Source organism: Lepisosteus oculatus, chromosome 1 (assembly GCF_040954835.1).
Source record: "Lepisosteus oculatus isolate fLepOcu1 chromosome 1, fLepOcu1.hap2, whole genome shotgun sequence".
Taxonomy (NCBI): domain Eukaryota; kingdom Metazoa; phylum Chordata; class Actinopteri; order Semionotiformes; family Lepisosteidae; genus Lepisosteus; species Lepisosteus oculatus.
The window spans coordinates 71,548,399-71,568,190 of NC_090696.1; the positions used below are offsets into that span (position 1 = coordinate 71,548,399).

At 35.6% G+C, this 19,792-nt stretch overlaps 1 protein-coding gene across 6 annotated transcripts in view; it reads right to left on the bottom strand.

The window, feature by feature from the left end:
• Positions 1-814: 814 nt before the first annotated feature.
• The window catches only part of kdm4c (lysine (K)-specific demethylase 4C), a 209,372-nt gene continuing 190,394 nt past the window's right edge, over positions 815-19,792 (bottom strand). For 4 of the 6 annotated variants that reach the window (XM_015345786.2, XM_015345788.2, XM_015345785.2 and 1 more), the window contains 4 exons: positions 15,994-16,113; positions 7,695-7,787; positions 2,932-3,015; positions 815-1,574 (listed from right to left, as the gene is read on the bottom strand). In XM_015345786.2, coding sequence (XP_015201272.2) covers positions 1,398-1,574; positions 2,932-3,015; positions 7,695-7,787; positions 15,994-16,113 — 474 coding nt within the window. In that variant the 3' untranslated portion in view covers positions 815-1,397. The remainder of the gene's footprint in view (positions 1,575-2,931; positions 3,016-7,694; positions 7,788-15,993; positions 16,114-19,792) is intronic. The other 2 variants (XM_006630063.3, XM_015345789.2) reach the window with 1 other exon arrangement.

A 19,792-nucleotide genomic window follows, 5' to 3' on the forward strand; every position in this document is an offset into this window, starting at 1 on the left:
TGGATCAGGACATGAAACTCCCCTTTAATGCATGAAAGGGTTGGAGTTTGGTCAGGCCACAGGAGAGTCTTGGTGACCAATCACCAGATATTCTCAAACCAATCACAGGCAATAAGCTTGCCAAGACTACTGGCTCGTGGGTTGAGGTCTGTGGGTGGCTTATCCTACATATACCACATTATAAGTGGGCTACACTTATGGAGAACAGGATTGTTAATCTTCTCCGCACAATACAGAGGAGCAGTATTGCCAAGCATTGGACAGGAAGTGCGCAGGCTGACACCATGAACAGTTAACCCGGCAAAAGTTAACTTCCATGTTTTTGCATTTGAACGTTCTCTTGAGTTTTAGCGAGCCAGAATTGATCATTTTTCCTTTCCTCTTTAGACCATTACCGAAAGAACAAAACATTGTTAAATTTGTTCTGCCTTTAAGGTTAGTTTTTGTAGTTTATGCCTAAGAAAAAAAAACGGAATGAATAATTCTGAGTTACCCTTACAGCCATTTCACTTCCCAGGGAACTATAGCCAGGCCTTGCATTCTAAAATGTGCTGTTCGCATGCATGCTGATCAAGACCCAAGATATCAAACTAAGTTGAACTGAACTTGAATTACAAACAAGAAAATTAGTACCTTCAGTGTGCCAGGATTATCCAAACTGGTGACTGATGAAAGATGGGGAAAAAAAAACAATTTTTTTAAAAGTCCAAGAATACTGAAGAATTATATGCAGTTACTGATACAGTATATACTGTACCTAACGTACTGTATAGTTAGTCAAACAGAGCTGATCATATAACAGAACACACAGGAGTAAAAGGAAAAACAGAACTTTAATCATATGTCTGTTAGTCACAAAACCTATGAACAGGAAGACCAAATAAATTATTACAAAAGAGGATTATTAATATATAAATCTGGTGATGTGTTTTGCCCAACAGAGCAAATCCTTACAAATGTCATTACTTTCTCAAACAAAAAGAAAAACAGTAGTGAGAAATGCTAAACGTGCTGGACAGAGAACTACAAACCTCCTTTCAATATATTAGAAAATCTATTACCTTACAAGTAGTAAATGAACATTCAAAAAACAAGCGCCTTAGAGAAAGGTCAAAAGCTAGTCACCTTAGAAAATTCCTGGAAATGCTTGAAATATTCAAAAAACAGAACACTTTTTGTTTCAATCTTATCACTATTGCGTAAAAAAAGATTATGAAACACAAATATAGATGTATATTTTCATCCCTGACAAATATGAAAGCATGGGCTCTCCATGTACACAAGATGCACTGCACTATCCTCTTCCTGAAAAACACAGCCCAGTGTTTATGCAAAACCCCTCTGGCTCCTCGGTTAAGTGCATTCACTCTTTTCCTTTGTGTTTATAGGGTGCATATTTACTTCCCTTTTCCACTCTTTTGTTCACAGGTGCCCTTTAGGAAGGTACGGCAACCCAGGTCAGCCACATAGTCATTCTTAAACCTGGAGTTTGGAACTCTTTGCCTCTTCCTCTCTCCCTGAATCACGTCTGGTCCAGAGAAGGTATCCTGGAACCGCATACTGGATGCTGTGGACTGTAAGAAGATCAGGGGTTGAGATCAAAGGCCCCAATTAATAAACTGTGCTCACATCAATTGAACAAGAATCTGTGAAACATGCAACTGTTTCAGTACCATGGTACATGAACTGTAGAGTGAACATATCTTCAGTACCGTGGAGTAGAGACACTTCACTGTATGCCATGGTACTGAAGGCAGTGGCCAATCATAAGATACAGACAACTGAATTAAAATACCATTAAAATACTGTACAAACTAGGTTAACATTTTACATTTTTGTTAAACAACTTGAATGTGTACTCTTTTTTACCATATAGAAAAATGAAAGCATTAAATTACCTTATCATTTAAGATATATATAGTCTATCAATATAAAAATAATTAAATAGGTCACAGTGCCTGTTTGTAGTTTCTAAAGAAGCCGTTGTACTGTATGTTGTAAGTCCACTAATATCTGCAGAATTAAATCATGTGTGTACTACCTGTAGAAAGAAAGAATACAAAAGTGTATTGTTCACTTTTGCATTTTGCATCTAGTCAAAATAAGTTTTAGAAAAAATACTTTGTAATATACTGTATGAGGGCATTCGTGGTAAATGAAGCAATGCACCATCTTAGAATAGCAGATTGGATGTACTGCATCCCCAGATTTAAAACATTTCTCTTCTTTAAAATGAACAAACAATAGAGTAAATTAAAAGTTCTTAAGCTTGTAATATTGCTGATGTTAATCCTCTTGCAACAAAGTGCTCATACTTGTCATGTTTCCCAGTCTCTTCCATAAAACTAAACAGTACACTAGTAAGAACTATTGTGTTTAGTTTTCATCATTTGATTACAGAAAGGATTGTGAAGCTCTGGAAAGAATTCAAAGAAGAGAAAGCAACATTAATTACAGATCTTCCCATTTTAAGTTGTAAAGGTATTGAATTATGAAATTGATGAAGTACTGTAATTATTTGCTAAATAACCTTTGGCCGCATTAAATCAATCATTTGATCCTCATAAATAGGAAATTAAAAATCCCCAGTACTTGATGGCAGCTCTGTGTTTGCAAGAGGCTTCTTTCGCATACCTCATGGAAACAGTCCTCCACTGCTCAATTCGTAATCTGCAGTTAGATTTGTTGCATTTTGATTCGACGGTGTGACTTGTGTGTTTTGTGGATGGTTATGTGAATTTGTCAAATTTCAGTCAACCCATATCAGAGTTATTGAATTTTTTTCACAAATATCTACAATCTACAGTTGTTACTTTGGTGTTACAAAGCCTCGATGAAGGTGTGAAAGAACTGATCTGTTTTGTTTTAGAATGAACTAAAGTTATTCAAAGGAACTGTGAACGTTCTGTGGTGGTTTCTGGTTATATTTACCCCATTCTGGGCCCCTTCTGGTCCCCTCGATTGTATACTCCACTTAAACTTCAGCTGCTTTGAAATGTTTCCCAATGTGTGAACCTGATTTATTAGAAAATGGCTAAAATCAAAAACAGTAAATGATGCTTTTGGACTTATTTACATAATTTATTATTCTTACTATTACAGTAGTTACATAATTTATAATCTAAATGTCAAAGGACATATATCAGATTTTAGTGGGAAAATAATTTGTAAAATGCAATTTCTTTCCTTAGTTTGGGTCTGGAACTAAATCTTACTATGAAATATATTACCACTTAATTGTCCAGCCCATAAGTTATGGTGTGTCTTATTTTTATAAATACCCTCAAAAAGAACTTGCTTTAACAGCACCACGTCGCTGTCATATTATAATTTATTGCAGCACTTTGCAGGCAGGAACAAATTACCTGTGATATGAACCACATATTTCAAATGAAGGATTTTAAGTTCTCCCTCAAAGGAAATGTGGACCAGGCACCTTGTGACCTCTGAGTTTTACACGTTCAGTAATTCAAACCAAGCCTTAGACAATTTCTCTGTTTTAAGACCAAAAAGAATCTTTACAGTATATATTGGTCACTACTGAAAGTATATGTTGTAATATATATTTATAGTGGCCACCTCTGAAAGTAATACAAGCTTAACATCTGTGGCTCGTGTTGGAATCATGCTGCAAGTTCTGTGTTGTGGGAGTACAGCCCCTTCCTCTCACTGAGGCTGAACAAGCATACAGGTGCAATGGTCACTGACCCCTAAATGCACATCATCCCAGCTCATCCCACGAATGTCCAATGTGGCTCAAGTCTGTCAAGTTGATTATTCGGGGCACAACGGTCACATTCTCATCTCATAAGAAAGCCATTGTGATACAAGCCACATGTGATTCCATTGACTGATCTGTTGCATATCGCAATTAGCAGATAATTCTGCACATGTGTGTCACACTTGCTGAAGTACAGTACAGTATATACATAACCTCTCTAAAAATGACTTCGCTTCCCTTGTCCCCTAGATGAGCAACGCATATTGATTCATTTGCTGTATGTATTCTTTCTTTTCACCAAGACTGGCATTCAAAAGGTTAAATTTTTCAGCTTTATCAAATCAGCTTTATCAAAAATAAAGTAATTTAGTGCTTTTGCAACTTCAGAGTTCAGCTAAAACTGGATCCTCAACAGGAAGATTCTTTACAGTAGACTCTCGACATCTGCAAATTTAACGTTTGTGAATTTGCTTATTCGTGATTTGGGCTGGCCTAGGGCGTCTTAGATGAAAACAGAGCAGTGTGGGGTGAAACGGAGCTGAAGGCTGTTAAACACAACTTTCACATTAGTGGCACAAGAGACTAGAATCATGAGTCAGATCTTGCTAGTGAGTGGACCTCTCCCTGCCCCCTGCCCAAAAACACTACCCAGCACCCGCATCTTAACGTGGTCTTGTTTCCGTAACGACTGCTTCCATTTCTGTGTCACCAGCGTGGGGAATGACAGGCTAGAGACGACTTCACAGGCTCACTGACAAGTATTAATGTCCATTCCATTACAGTGCTAATCACAGAGGCTGGATTCATCTTGTTTATATTTACTGATTACTGTAAGGTAGTTGATCAAATTAACTTAAAGCCACTGCATTAGTACTTTAATTATCATGTAAGGGAGGGTTACTTATGTCTTTTAACCATACATATTGTATACAATGCTGTAGTACATTATGCAAAGGTATACGGTTGGACTTGCTTATATAGTATGTGAATCTGGCCATTCGTTATGGTTCACACTAAAATGTCGAAACCCTACTGGATTTTCTTTTCTGTCATATGTTATATTTTAGTTAAAAAAATGATTTGGACCAGTATGTCTTTTCATTTTATCTAAGTCAGGATTTTGCTTTTTTTTTCTTTTTGGACTGCAGTTCATCATCTTTCAATTTCTTCAGTAGATCTTCAGCTGTAAAATTTCTAACAATTGCAGCTGTCTCTGTGCTATCGAACAAAGATTCCTGAACTTTTTACATTTCCTTTTCCTCTGGAAGATTTCCATCTCCTCCATCTCCTCCTGTGAAGAATGTTTATTTCATAATGAATTCCATATTTTTTATTTAGCAAAAAAGAACACAATTAAAGGCAATGGCGGATCCCCTGTAATTATTACACTTGCCCTTGCAATAAGCTATTTTAAGATGCCAGGAAAGATGCATGAAAGACAGACTGATTACAGCACTTTCCAGCACAAGGATTATGACCCAAAACCTGTACAACTGCCAGGAAAGAGATATATGATTTGTTAGTCTATTCCAAAACATTTTAGAGCTCTTAAAATCCTAGAATCATTTTTCTCAATTTGCTTATTTACTAAACACACTTTAATGTTAATCCTTTTGACAGTTATGTTAATAACGGTTTTCCTTGGACAAAATTAAACATTCTTTATATTATAGTTTACTTTTTGAAAGGAGTTTTGAGATCATATTTTACAACTTTTGATCGGTGAAAACCACAGCATGTTCTAAAGTCGAAAAAAAAACCCAATGTTTTTTAAATAAAAAGTTCAGGTTTTCTAAAACGTGGATCCTTTCGAATAAAAAGAAGAATCATGTTATTTCTCGCCAAAAGCTGTTGTGAGAACAATTTTAATCCTTTTATATTATGTTAATCTATTTGTGTGCTTCAGGACTTATTTTGTGAGCTCTCCTTAACTTAGCTGGTCAGCTGGCTTTCTCTCAGTTATACCCTGGTAATGTTGGTATTGTACTGTATGTCACAAAATGTTCCTTTTCTTCATGTTCTGATATCTATCAAAAACATTCTCTGAAAACTATATTTTTTATATATATATATTACTGGTGTGATGTACTTAAGGTACCAAGTAAACTCATAATTGTTTCTCATCCACTTTGAAAAGAACTGTTCTTTTTTTAAAAAAAAACATATTCCACCAAGACAGGGATATTGCAGACATTAGCTGTTTTTGAAAAATGGCATATGTCAAAGGGGCAATGCAATATTATTTCACTGGTAGGAACTGCTTACGAGAAACATTCATTTCTGCAATAAACACCGCAAAGTGGAGAGATTTCAATTTTGCTGGGATTAAAGCATCACAGATAATCAGTCAAAACTTTTATTGGATGGGTATGTTATTTTGTAAAATGCTATCTTAACAGCTGTTATAAATCATGCAGTCTTTCTCGGAGAAAGATACAAAGAAGTGCCACTATGCTTACATGATTTCCTTACAAACAAAAACAGACAATTTCTAAATCTCAAACAATTATTGTAACCATTAAGAAGACTCTAAGATGGTGATGATCAAGGCTAGTGGCAGAACAGGTTTCAGGAATTTAGCAGGCTTACACAGAGAACTGAAAACAATTTAACATCTTAAATGAACTAATCATCACATTAGTCATTTATGAAAACTGTGACAAAATGCCTTGCTACAAAATGGCCAATGAGTGAAACTAAATTAAATATCAGATGCAGAGTATAAAAAGAGTAGCAAAATATTTTTCACTTTGCTTTTTCTTTCTTTTTAAACTCATTTATTTTTAAATAAACAGGACAAATCCACTAAAGGGACATTCTACTATTTATAATAGTAACATGGTTCCTGTGTAGGGACATAGAAACATAAATAAAAAAGAAGCCTTAAGAAGTTCTGTGCTTGGATGAACAGATTAGATCTGACAGCTTAAGTTGGTGGGTGAAAAAAAAAAATCTATAAAATGCTTGCCCTTCGACATTTAATCAAAAGAATACAGGCCCTTAATGAACCTGAAAAGCAAACAAATAAATGTATACTTCCATGTTTGACCCAGCTATGTACAGCAGGATCTTATTCAGGATTGTGGATTCTGTAAAAATGGTGATCCACAAAGTTCTATACAGTAACATGTCAAGGTAAAAATCTAATTTGTAAGGTGCATCTAGCTAAGGTGTAAGAACAGCTATAAAATGGAACTGATCTCATATAATGAAGTGACACAAGATACTCCAACGTATTTAAATTTCTGAAATTTCCTTGAGGTGAATGTGTCCCCAATACTAATGATTACTTGAAATCACTGGGGTGAATACAAAGTAAGATTTCTTTTCTGATATTTTGTTCTAAGTTCATGCATGGAATTATCCAAAAATGAATGTACTTTATAGAATATTCCACTTCTCTTTCATATCACTCTCACTATCATTATGCTTGGCTGCAAAGTATAAGTAACAACTTTGACTTTGCTGTCAGAATAATTTTGGAGGGCACTGTACAGTATGTATATACAGGTTTAGACTAGAGGCATGACTGGATATACAACGAATATAGTGCAACTTGTAATAGCAATGTACAGTAATGTGTAATAGCAATGCCACGGAATGTAAAGATTTAGTATTTTCTGATATTTCACAAGGTGAAAAATGTACTTTGTTTTCTTTCGCAAAGCAGTAAATCTCTCAAAACATAGAAATATCATTGGGTGTAAAAATATATCCATATGATAACAATTCAAGAATTAAAACAGATGTCCAGTAATTGATTTCAGAAAGACTATACTATGATTTCCAGGAAAAGGCTGCCTTTAGATAAACTGTTCAGAGAAGTTCTGTATGAAATAAATATGATGCCTTATCGGCTCTCCAAGGAAACTATAAAATATTCCTCATACTACAGTGTGTGCACAAAATAATTTGCTTTCCACCTTAATTTTCTAATAAGCACAATGCATTTTTTACCACTGAAGTTACTTACAAGGCGTCCTTTTACTTTTTTGGGAAGTTCCTCATCAAGAGTGTACACGTCTTCCCGTTTTGCTAAAACCTGTGAGCCATCTTCAAATTCGACCTGTAAGAAACAAAACAGAGCTAAAGGCCAAAGTGTGAAAGAAGCTCCACCTGAGAGTGAGATGTTCCAATGTGAAATAAGTAACGTAATACACTCATCAGAATCACTTCCATTTTTAGTGAGGGTGCTAGCTATCATGCTGAACCTTCTGAATAAGATAGATAGATACTTTATTGATCCCGTGAGGGAAATTGCAGTGCAACAGCAGCTTAACACACACAACACAGCCAAATTTAGCCAAAATACACATTTAGAATAACAATCTAAATGTGTATTTCCAAAAACATGCAACATCAAAATTTAAAAAAGGCATTATTATTATTACCACATTTCAGTTAGAAACAGCATGTAAGTTGGGAAAGGAAGCACTTGGTAAATGTGTACCCAACACTTCTCTTGCATCTGCTTTTCGTATAGTTTTTTTTATTTTAATAGGGGATAAAACATTTTAATGTGCACCTCTGTGGAAATTACATCACACATGGTAGACTTGTCATTTCCTTCTTAGTGCTTTAAATAATTTGCAGTATCTGTTTGACTTAAGGTATTATAAAGCACTGAGGGTGTTTCAACAGTGTATTTTTATGAGGACTGAACATTCCTGATGCCAGATAAGAGCGGAAGCAGTAAAGGAGGCTCACAGGGAGAGAGGAGACTAGAAGTCGTAATCGCTTGTGTCACCAGAGGGCCTAGTATTTGAATATCACTGGCTGCACCATTAGCAGGGTACAGTAGGGTGGCAATACGTCTGTCTGTTGAAAGCTATGTCATGACATAAAGATGTATGTTAGAAAATATAACATAAAGCAATTAATTTATATTCTAAGAACTTTCTGAAACTGACTAAGACTTTAATTGTACCCTGGATATACAGTAGGTGTACAAAGAGAGTACCGCATCCTTTGATCGAAACTGTATATTTGGTAATTAATCATAGAACATGCTAGAAACTAGTGAGCAGTTATAATAAAATCCAGTGTGCTTCGAGCCATTATCAACACCATCCCTAGGTTTAAGTTTACCATTAGGATATACAGCATTCAGTGGCTAGTATTGTACTGTATATTGATGATGAAGGGGATTTTTTGTGTAAAACACAATTAGCAGCACTCCACAAGTCTGAAGCTGTTTGTTTTGCAGTGATTAGTCTGTGTTTCCAATGAAAGGCATGCCACTTTTTGCCAATAGCATGCCGTGTCCTGTCCCCATACGTTTCAAAGATACTTGGCGATGCTGTTTTACTTCATCTTAAGGTATTCTAATATTTATCAAGGTAGAGAACATTACATGTTCTGCCAGCGACATACATTGTAAATTTTATTGTGGGTTTTTCTGTTAGAAATTAAATTGTTTTTAAAAGCATTTTATGGACCTATCTATTTAAGAACATATACAGTATGTGCAACAGATCTATTTTCAATTACTCTGACTAACACAAAAGAATAACAAAACAAGAGAAATGGACCGATACTCTTGAACACTGAGCTTTGACAAATCTAAGTATTGTACTTAGCTTCTTTGAGTTTATTAACACAATTCAGATGTCCCAGTCTTCTACATGTGTAGAAGTCTTTTAGTCAGTCAGCAGTCGCTTTAGGCTGCACATCCACTGAGGAGGACTTGTCTACTGCAATACTCCCCAATCATTAAGTTCGTATGACACAGTGGCCTTTCGCTTGTCAGCTCTGAATTGACTTCCATCTCCTTTCATTGTACTGGCTACCTACTCAGTCTGGAGACAAAATTAAAGGCTCTGCTTCTGCCTTATAAAATTATAAATAGCTTGGCAACTGCATACAGTGAATAGCTACCAGCACCTTGTACTCCACCTTTTTCACTAGAGCAAAATGATTCTTTTTTCCTTTAGCTTCCCTATGTTGGAATGGATCATACTGCCAAGAGGGCTTTTAGCCTCCAGGGACTGTAACTTTGGAACTTATTTCCTTGATACTTTCTTTTTTCTAAACTCTGCACGTAAAATATTTTCCTCAGAAAATAGACTTTTTCTATCTTCTGTTTTTCATTGTTTCAGCACAGTATTATAATGACAGTATCATGTAAATTTTGTTTATATTATACTGTATGATAGCATCTTACATTTGGTTTAAAAACAGATGCATCTGCAGAACAAAAAGAGATAGCTAATGCCGTAAGCAGCTGAAATAGGAACCCCCAGTTAAATTAATTGACTCTTCCAGTTGACTTGAGACACAATGCGTGAGATCCTTCCAGAACAATCCTTTGACTTAAATCCCAGAGAGACCTGGGAAAATCGGTGAAAGGTGCAGTTCAGTCCCTTGCAAACTAATCCCCATCTCCTAGGGACTTGGGCTGTTAATATTGTAAAACTTTCCGAGACACATCACTCCCTGTTCAAGCTGTTCGTGCTTGCTCAGGGAGACCCAGCACTTTTATTTTCTTGGGGATTTGTTTAAGTCTCTGTTTTTGTTATGCTGAAAAAAAGTAATTTAAAGTGTTCTCATGCGTCCATCTCAATCTGTTTCTGCATAGCAAATGTTTCCGAACAGAAACATAACCGATCATTTGAATTTTTGATCAATTAGCACTGGTAGCAGATGTTTCAATTTGCGCAAGCTGGCTCAAGTTGAGTCTGTCATTGTGAAATGTGCAGATTCTTAATCCATTTTTGTGGTTCAGGTTGAAAGCAGAACATTTTCTGAAAAATGAACAACTAAAATAATTGACTCAACTTGTCATAAATCAATGCTTTTTTTAAACACAAAGCATGCATTTCACAAACAATGCATTCACTATTATATAAAACAGACATTAGGGAAAATAATCCATCTATGCTAACAAAGCAGAGATAGCCTTATCTAAGCTTATCTTAATGTATTATCTAAGTAAAGCAACTGTGGTATCTAAAAAGAACATTTCAGCTATTTTTCTCAGATTCACTTTAATATGTTAGGATGTCAATTTTTTTATTTCTGTAGAATTATCTTCATTTTTCTCTTCAAATGATACATGATGATACTGTACATGTTACTATGTAATTTCAATGAGAAAAACCTCAGCCTATTTTTTTCAATTGATATTTCAACTGTTCCTGACATTCATACAGTACATTCTTCTGCATACAACCGAAAATACAACATTTACGTGTACCACCACCATTTCACTCAGCCAAATCATCCAAATTCATGCAAGATTTTGTCTTTTATGTATTTTGATTAGCAATTCATGAGAGTAATATGTACAGTACAGTATATACTGTAGCTATAACACAGATATTCTGTTACATTCAAGAGAGCTATATACAGTACTGTATACTGTATATTCAAGATAGTAATATACTGTATATATATATACAGTATACAGTATATAACAACTGCTTTGGATAAAGCTTGATTTTAATATTGCAACAGGAAGAAACTGAATGTTTACTAAACTAAAACTACTACTACTGTGCAAATTCCCCAGACAAACTAATGTATAATTATGCTTTTTCTCAGATTGTAATTCAAAACCAGAAACATTTCTCTATTGTGCAGGTGGCTCTGGTTTGGAAACCATGTGAAAAAGTGTAGGCTGCATCACCCACTTATATAAAATGCAAATGTAAAATTGGAGTACTTACAATGCTTATCATAAATTGGAGTACTTACAATGCTTATCATGCTCACTTATAACATCTAAAGAAGGACTTAGGAAATCCCTTCCTAAATTAGATTAATTTGGAGTAGTTTGATCAAGACTGTATATGACTCTTAATTAACCTCAGTGATTTCCAAAATGAAAGAACACTTAAATACCCAATCAACTCGTCTTAATATGAGAAAACCTGCTGCAAGACCAGGGCTCACATGGGAAATGGGTCTACTCTGGTGATACAGTATTTCTGTTTTGTTAAGTAACACTTTGTTGGTGTGTTAGTGGGACCAGCGGTCTGTGTAGGTCCTAATGACGCGGTATTGTGACGGGGACACTTTACTGTAGTGGGCGCCATCTTTCGGATGAGACGTTAAACCGAGGTCCCGACTCTCAATGGTCATTAAAAATCCCCGGGCATTTCTTGATAAGAGTAGGGAGTTATCCCAGTGTCCGGGCCAGATTTCCCCTACTCGGCCTTTACCATGGCCTCCAAATTGTCCCCATGTATGATTGGCTTGCACTCGCCCTGAGATGGACTGGCGTCCCGTCCAAGGTGTACCCTGCCTTGCGCTCGTTGCTTGCCTGGTAGGCTCCGGCTTCCCGTGACACCGTATGGCCTAAAGGGGTTTGGCAAATGACAACACATGACACGACACTTGGTAGGGACTGTGGTGACATCTGAACTTCCCTGAACTTGGATTTTTCTGAAATAAACTTTATTAAACCCCAGTATTAAAAGCAATGATGAAGAAAATATAATCAATGACAGTTTTGTGTTTATGTTTTGACAATAGAGCATAAGACTAAAACAAGTATAGTAAATCAGGGAAAATACCAGAGTACTCAGAGCAACTGATATGGGAAAGTTGGTTTAGAAATCTGTTGTACTATATTTGCACTTAAAAAGACTGTTCAATTCTTCAGTGTTTTTCACAATACATATTTTCACAGTGTGGCTTGGTGGTAAGCACTGTTGCCTCACAGCTTTTCTGTGCTGGGTTGGACTGTGATTTAGGGTGTCTTCTGTGTGGATGTTATATGTTTTCTCCTTGTTGGTGTCAGTTTTCTCCAAGTGCTCCGGTTTCCTCCCAACTCCCAAAGTCAAGCTGGCAGGACTAATTGGTCTCTCTAAATTTTGCTTGTGTATGCTGTACAGTATGTGTGTGTGCACATACCCTGTGATAGACTGGCAGTGCCCATCTTATGTTTAAAGGATAGGCTTTAGGCTGCTGTAACCTTTACCAGAAATATCTTTCTGTTAATGGATGGGTGTTTTCACACTTAATAATACATTTATTTATGACAGAATTTTCTAAATAGCATCTGAGCAAAATGTAATATAAAGATAATGTTAATAACAGCCAAAAGGAAGGGCTTATGAACCCTAATGCCGAAATAAAGACTCTGTAAGCCTAGGGGCTAAACAGATACAGTAACTATACAATTTCCAGATTGCTCTCATCACACCATGTATGTGTGTTTCTGATTTATACAGTCTGTATTACATAAGGGTATGTGTTTCATACAGGACAGCTCTTATTGGAAGAGCTGTCCTGTATTGGCACAGGTGATTTGCATTTCATTACATAAACCATTTCATCCATTTGTTTGTCATTTAAAAAGTCTGTATTGTGTCTAACTCTCTAGTTTGAAACAGGTCACTTGCAGTGCAAAGACTTCCCACTGGCAACACACATAAATCAGAAAGTACAAAATGCAATAAAGTCCAATCCTACCCTTGTAATCACATGAATAACAAGATTTTTGTTAAATACAATGAATTACGCCACAGCTATATAGAAGTAGTCCTTTGGATGTTTTGTGAATTGGGTTTATTGGGATTTTATGAGTAAAATCACACTGCTAAAAATACACAGGTTGGATTGAAATACTGGAAAATGGAATCAAATCAGATCAATATGATGAAAATTCACCCACCTGGAAACACTGGATTTGATTGGAAAAAAAGAATCATTGCAAAGAAAAATTTTGACCTTTTTTTGTGGGAAAAGAAATTCAGACAAAAAAATGTCCCTTTCTATGCGTTTCCAAATGTCTGAACTTATAAACAAGAGCCTCAAACAAACCGCAGCTTGATCTAACTGGAACAAAACAACTGGCTGGGCTAATCTGGGGAATCTGCTCTGGACCACAGTCTTTCATGTTCCCCAGTGCAAATCCCAAACTGTCAGTGCAAAAAATCACAGGCTGGCTGGAACTTTTAAATTATTTTTTTTAAATATGTGGATTTTAAATAATTTCTCAATAAGAAAAACAAAACTGTGACTGTGGTAGTGTTTAAAAAGTAGTAGTCTGTTTATTAAAAAACGATTCTGACACCTTAACATTTTATTACGTACTGTATATCATCCCTCACGGGATCAATAAAGTATCTATTTATCTATATAAAATTTTAAAGAAGTAGAAGATTTTAAAAAATGCAATATGCTTCTGAATCCCGAAGAGAGGAGCCATTACTGTAGATCGAGGTAAACTCTATATTAAGTTTAATATATTAAGACTATATTAAGTTTCCTGCAGTCTGGAACACTGTACCTCCTCCAAATAAGCTGATATGTGCATATTATTACACATTCAACCTTATTGGCTTGCAGGTACAGTAGCATCTTGTCATGAACGATCCTGACAGACAACAGAGCCTACCATGTACAGCACACCATTCACCTCCATGGTTTCTTTACAGAAGCAGTCAATTTTTTGTTTTTGAAAAATCCAAGATGGTGACCAAACTCTGTAAGCTCCTTTCCATGAAGCCAGTTATATCAATCAGCTTAATGTCTGTGAACTTTCTTAAACTCTCTGGTGTCATTTTATTTAGTGCACATTTAGGAATCCTAAGTAACTTTAGCGATGACTCATATGTTAATCTTTCTAGGTCTGAGTGAGTGTCGGCTGCAAGACCAAATTCAATTTGGACAACCAATAATTTATCATTCTTAAAGATCTTTTCAGGACCTTCAGTCACAGCAGCTCAATTTTCACAACAGATCATCCCTAAGGAATTAAAGAGACGTTCTAACATGTTAGCAAACCCTTAGATATTGAAATGCAAACGGGTCAGTCCACTTACATAAATAAACTGATTTGCCTGATACAGTGCATTTTATTTCCTTTTGTCAGGTGGTGTAAATATCTAAAATGACATGCAAGACAGTGCTTTTCTTGATGTTCACTGTCACCCATGTACGAATTAGAGGAAGCTGCATACTGTAAGTGCCTGACTGACTTTTTGCAAACAAATCATTTGGAATACACAGAGGATTTTTTAAAATATTGTGAATAATTTAAAATAGCAATAATATTTTAATTAGAATTAATTACACAACAACAATAAGCTGAATGTGCACAAAAAAGCATTACAGAAAATGCTGATTGGCAAACCTTGTAATAGCTGTATCCTCTTTATCAAAATGTACTGTACTTGTGTAATCACATTTCCTTAAACATCACACTCAACCACCCACAGGATTCCCAGAAGGCAGTACAAATATTCTTTAAAGTCTTAAACGCAGGAGGGACAATCCAAGCAGAATTTTCCTCACTCCCACACCATGGATGCATAAATAATTAAAGAGGGGTTTTAATATTTGAAAATCTCATCCATCACTGTGAAGAGCAGTGTTGACTCTCAGCCACAACCACGTGTCTCCACTGTGCTCTTCAGCTACTCTCAGGGGAACATTTAACAGGGGATTTCTGGAAATAATGTCACTCCAGAGTGACTTCAGTAGTTTTTTTTTTAACTGGCAAAGCACATTTTAACATGATCATTTTGTTAAATCCCAGATTTCATACAATAATTTATATTTGCATCAAATTTGTTTGATTTATACATAAAAAAACACCTACCTGTATGTCTTCCTTTATTTCTAGATTCTTCTGAATGTTGCAGTTTAATTGAACTGTCCAAACTGACCCGTAAAATATAACCGTATTCAAAGTGGAGCAGCCATTTTACCTTAGAATTTACTGAAGTCCAAGAATGCTAATTTTGCACAGTGTGTACTTAAATTGAGCATCATTGCCACAAAAATGTAACAATTATTCACAAAACAATATCTTCAAAAGATGAATTTGGTTAGCTTAAAACAGACACGTGCAACTAAAATTCAAAATAAATGCCAAGCCAATTTAGAGGGGCAAAGCTTACAGGAAAATATCAGCTTATGGAAAGCATACATTACTTACAGAATATTCCCATGCTTTGACATCCCCTTGGACATCAAATTCATACAGAATGCTCCATTTCACATAAGCTTTAATTTCAAACAATGTGTAATAATTGGGCATTTTTTTATCCCATGTTACCTCATGGTTTTTTCATACCCTTTGAAGTACAGTATTTTGCACATTGAGTGGCATACTGCATAACCAAAATATTGTATTTGAAACAGCACACCGTGACAGTGTGTATCCATAAGACAGTAGGAGAGCAATGAGATGTAAAGACTTGATTATGATACTGGGAAGAGTATACAGTACCTAAACATCTGCTCAGATTCAACATGTACTCGTGTAATCACGTCAGTTTCTTCCACATAATGACAGCGAGTGAAAAGGCAACGCTCACCTGATACATGTAAGACGTATTAGATCCCAGATACTTGGCTCCATAAAACAGCCCATCTGGCCATTTGACCTGTACAGCTTCACCAATCTCAGGAGGGCCGAGCCTCACACAGTCTCTGCTCTGGGGACACAGACAGAGGAAACGGAAACAGCACAGTGAAAACCACTCACAAACCGACCCAGCAGGACAGCCACACTGGCTCAGCTTCAAGCTGGCGTCTTGATTCACCACATGAAAAAAATCAGATTGGCCCTAGAGGTCATTGAAACTCGGTGCGCTGGATGTGACAGCTTCGCTTTCTTCTGGTTTCCCAGCTTCTTTTGTTAGAAGTGCTTTGTTTTTCTTTTTAAAAATCAATCAGAACCTTCGAGAAAAAATGAAGAAAATAATAAAAGCAACAGGGCCTAGAAACAAAATAGTATTCTTCAACTGCGCTAAACCATACAGGACGAACGTGAGTCACTTTACACCTCCTAAAAATACAGCACATACTTAACTGATTATTTTACACTGTTTGGAGAACCAGTGCTGCCTAGTCTTCCAAAGGGAACATGTCAAAATCTCCAGTCACCTGTCAATTTGATTGCACCCTATTAGGATGGTCCTTATTGTGCAATAAATACTTTAATCATTCTTTCCATCACTTAATAAGGACATGCTTCCCTTTAAATGTCAAAATCTTTCTGGGAAAAATCCTACAATCTGATCTTACCCAACATAGTAAAAAGGAATACATGCAGCTGCTGTCTGCAAAGAAATTCTGATTCTGGAATACCAGTATAACGTATCAAACAACTGTGATCATTTTGGAAAAGACACTGCAGGGATACTTTGATCACACAAGACAGATGCTGCAAGCAGTTGTACTTGGTATTGTTTAATGCTCTCACAGCACTTACTATAGTTCTCCAGGACAGCCAAAGCAGACACCCCATATCATCCAGAAAATAGAGAGAAAACCATCCGCTTTTTGAAAACATTTTTGACTGTTGTTGCATTTTTATTTATGTTTCTGTGACAGTGTCAAGGATTTATTTATGTTACACTTGTTTGATGCAGAGATATATTTCTGAAATGCAACTGGCATCCTATTTTCAGACAATGCTCCACATTCATAATCATAATTGTTGTTTAATTGTGATTGTTTAATTAGTTCCATGTGTTCCCAATTAAGTTATTTGAGCTTCATTAGAATTAATATTTCACACTATTAGACATACTGTAGTTCAGCTAACAGATGTCATCTTCCTTTGTACAGTGCAGATGCAGAACAAGACATATCAACCTGGGTTCTGGATTATGATGGTTTATTTAATTGGAAGAAAATAATATTTGATACATTATACAATAATATTATTTAATATAATGAGCAGAAAAGAGATAAATTAATTGCCCAATTACATTTCTTACACAACAGTTAAAGGTTTTGGCCATGGTGTTTATCATAAAAATTTATTTAAAATAATCCCTTTTATAACTTTAATGTCAGTCATTAGTGGGAAAGTTTGTCGACTGTACAGGCATGAATGCCACAGCAGCTTGAAAAGGAAACATGGTATACAAAGAAAATAATAGCAGCTACACGTACTGTATATCTTGTGACTTGCCATAGTAAAACTTTCAGTACTTTCATTCTTAAAAATAAGGTTTAATATAAATTTTAATCACATTATTTTAAGAAAAGCAGACATTTTCTGTGACAGGCATTAATCCTTTATCATTTACACTTGTCTGATACTGATCATTTTATAAAGATTGAATACAGACTAATTCTTTATGCAAATACAAATGAACACTCCTGCTTTAATTTAGGAATAATTTCTTCAAGACCCCTGGCCGATCACCACCCACAACACAGCGTGGTAGCTCTTCCTACATACTGACAGCTATTAAAGGGCCAAAGGCTTTAGAAGGCTACTACAGTATCTAGCCAATCACAGAAAATCTTGGTTTATACCTAGGGATAACACTTCAGATGGGATCTATCCAGGGTGCTGAACTGTAATTTTGAGTAGTTTGCATATATTGCATCTCTGCAACATGTCATTGTATTACTGCCAAAAAACTCCCAATGCCATTATGGAGCAATAGAGTTGTCTCATCAGTAATTCTGATATATGGTCTTCTCAGTCCTCTTAGTAATAGCAATTCAATGTCATCTCAATGTCTTCAGTTGCTGCATATACAGTATAGCCTCAACTAACAATTACTATCTTACTTTAAAGGTCCATCAAACACTTATCTGAATTTCAACAAGCACATATGGGACAAAATCTATTGTATATTGCACATTGCAAACATTATATGATAGATTTATATTAAATTATATATCATCAGAAAAACATGTTGTACTGTACAGCAGGTTAATGTCTGTCTACTGTCTGTAATTATTGTAAAATGGGGAAATGTATCGAAAACCTTCTGACAATCTACTCTCGATGTGTCCGTTACACTCGTTGTTTGTTAAAAGAACTCCAACAAGTGACTGTAGTTAAGAAAAACATGCCTTTTCTAGATCCATATTGTCTTTTCTCTAGGACTTTGTGTCTATATAAAGTAGGCAATTGTGTTTTTACATCAGATGAGCTTACCCCAGCATACAGTGCATCAGCCATGACATGACATTCTGTGCCGCTAATTACGCCTTTGTATTCATGGAATAAAATGAATACACATTTAAGGCATCCCCACTTTGTGTACAGTTTAGCTAATGTCATAATATTAGCTAAATTTGTTGCCAAGTTTATTACTAATTTATTTGACTGACACTTTCATCCAAACAGACTTACATTTGTGCCCAATTAAATAGCTTCGTATTTTACCATTTATTTATTATTCAAGTGAAGAACCTTGCTCAAGGGTAAATCAAATCCCCTTCTGAGCTTTGAATCTAGTCCTCCAGTAACAAAGTCAGAACCCCAACCACTGCTCTACACTGTTTTAAATTTGTATTTAAATGGATTGTCAAAGTTACACAGGCTGGATTAAGAACAAAAAACATTGCTGAAAAACTTTAGTTTTCCAAGTGTCTCAAGAATGTTCCCCTTTTCTTCCTTTAAGATGGGTTATCCAGTAGACACATTTGATATGCTGACATGAGAATTAAAAGAATTAAAAGAAATCAGTCATAGTTTCTCAAATATTACAAGTGATTTTTGGAAGAAGACCAGATTAAGCAAACCACCTTCAGTGGTACTTTGATGAACAGAGCTGCCCATGTTCATGATTAAAAATCAGCCGCCTCTCTGCATAAGCTCTTATCTGCACTGCTTGCACATAAGCCTGATAGGGCTTCAAGCCAGAGTGAAAGATAACAAAAAATAATTAGCTAACATTCAAATCTGAGTAGACTGAAATTTTCAGTTTAAAGACATACTGTAGATTGTGGTTCCTGTTTTAAGAAATGTTTATTTTCTGTTTATATATACAGTATTTTAATTTTAAATTTTATGCAAAATATTTGTGTTTATTCAGTTACAATTTTATTTCCTAACATTAGCACACTGTAACTTTGAGATAAGTATTGCAATCCCCACCCACAGTTTACAGCCTCAGAGCAAGTCCTTTTTTATAATCTTAAAACAGACAGGAATCATCAATAATTTACTTACACAGCTGTCAGAATTACTAACTGTACTCACTTGGAGGTTTTAGATTTAGAAGAAGTTTCAACCTGTTGGTGGGAAAATGATTGAATTGTTTGTCTACTTTTCTATGTGGGGGCAGAAACATTAGCAGATTATATTCTCTTAAATCATATAAAGAACAGATAAGGGTCAGCTCTGACATAAACCATTGC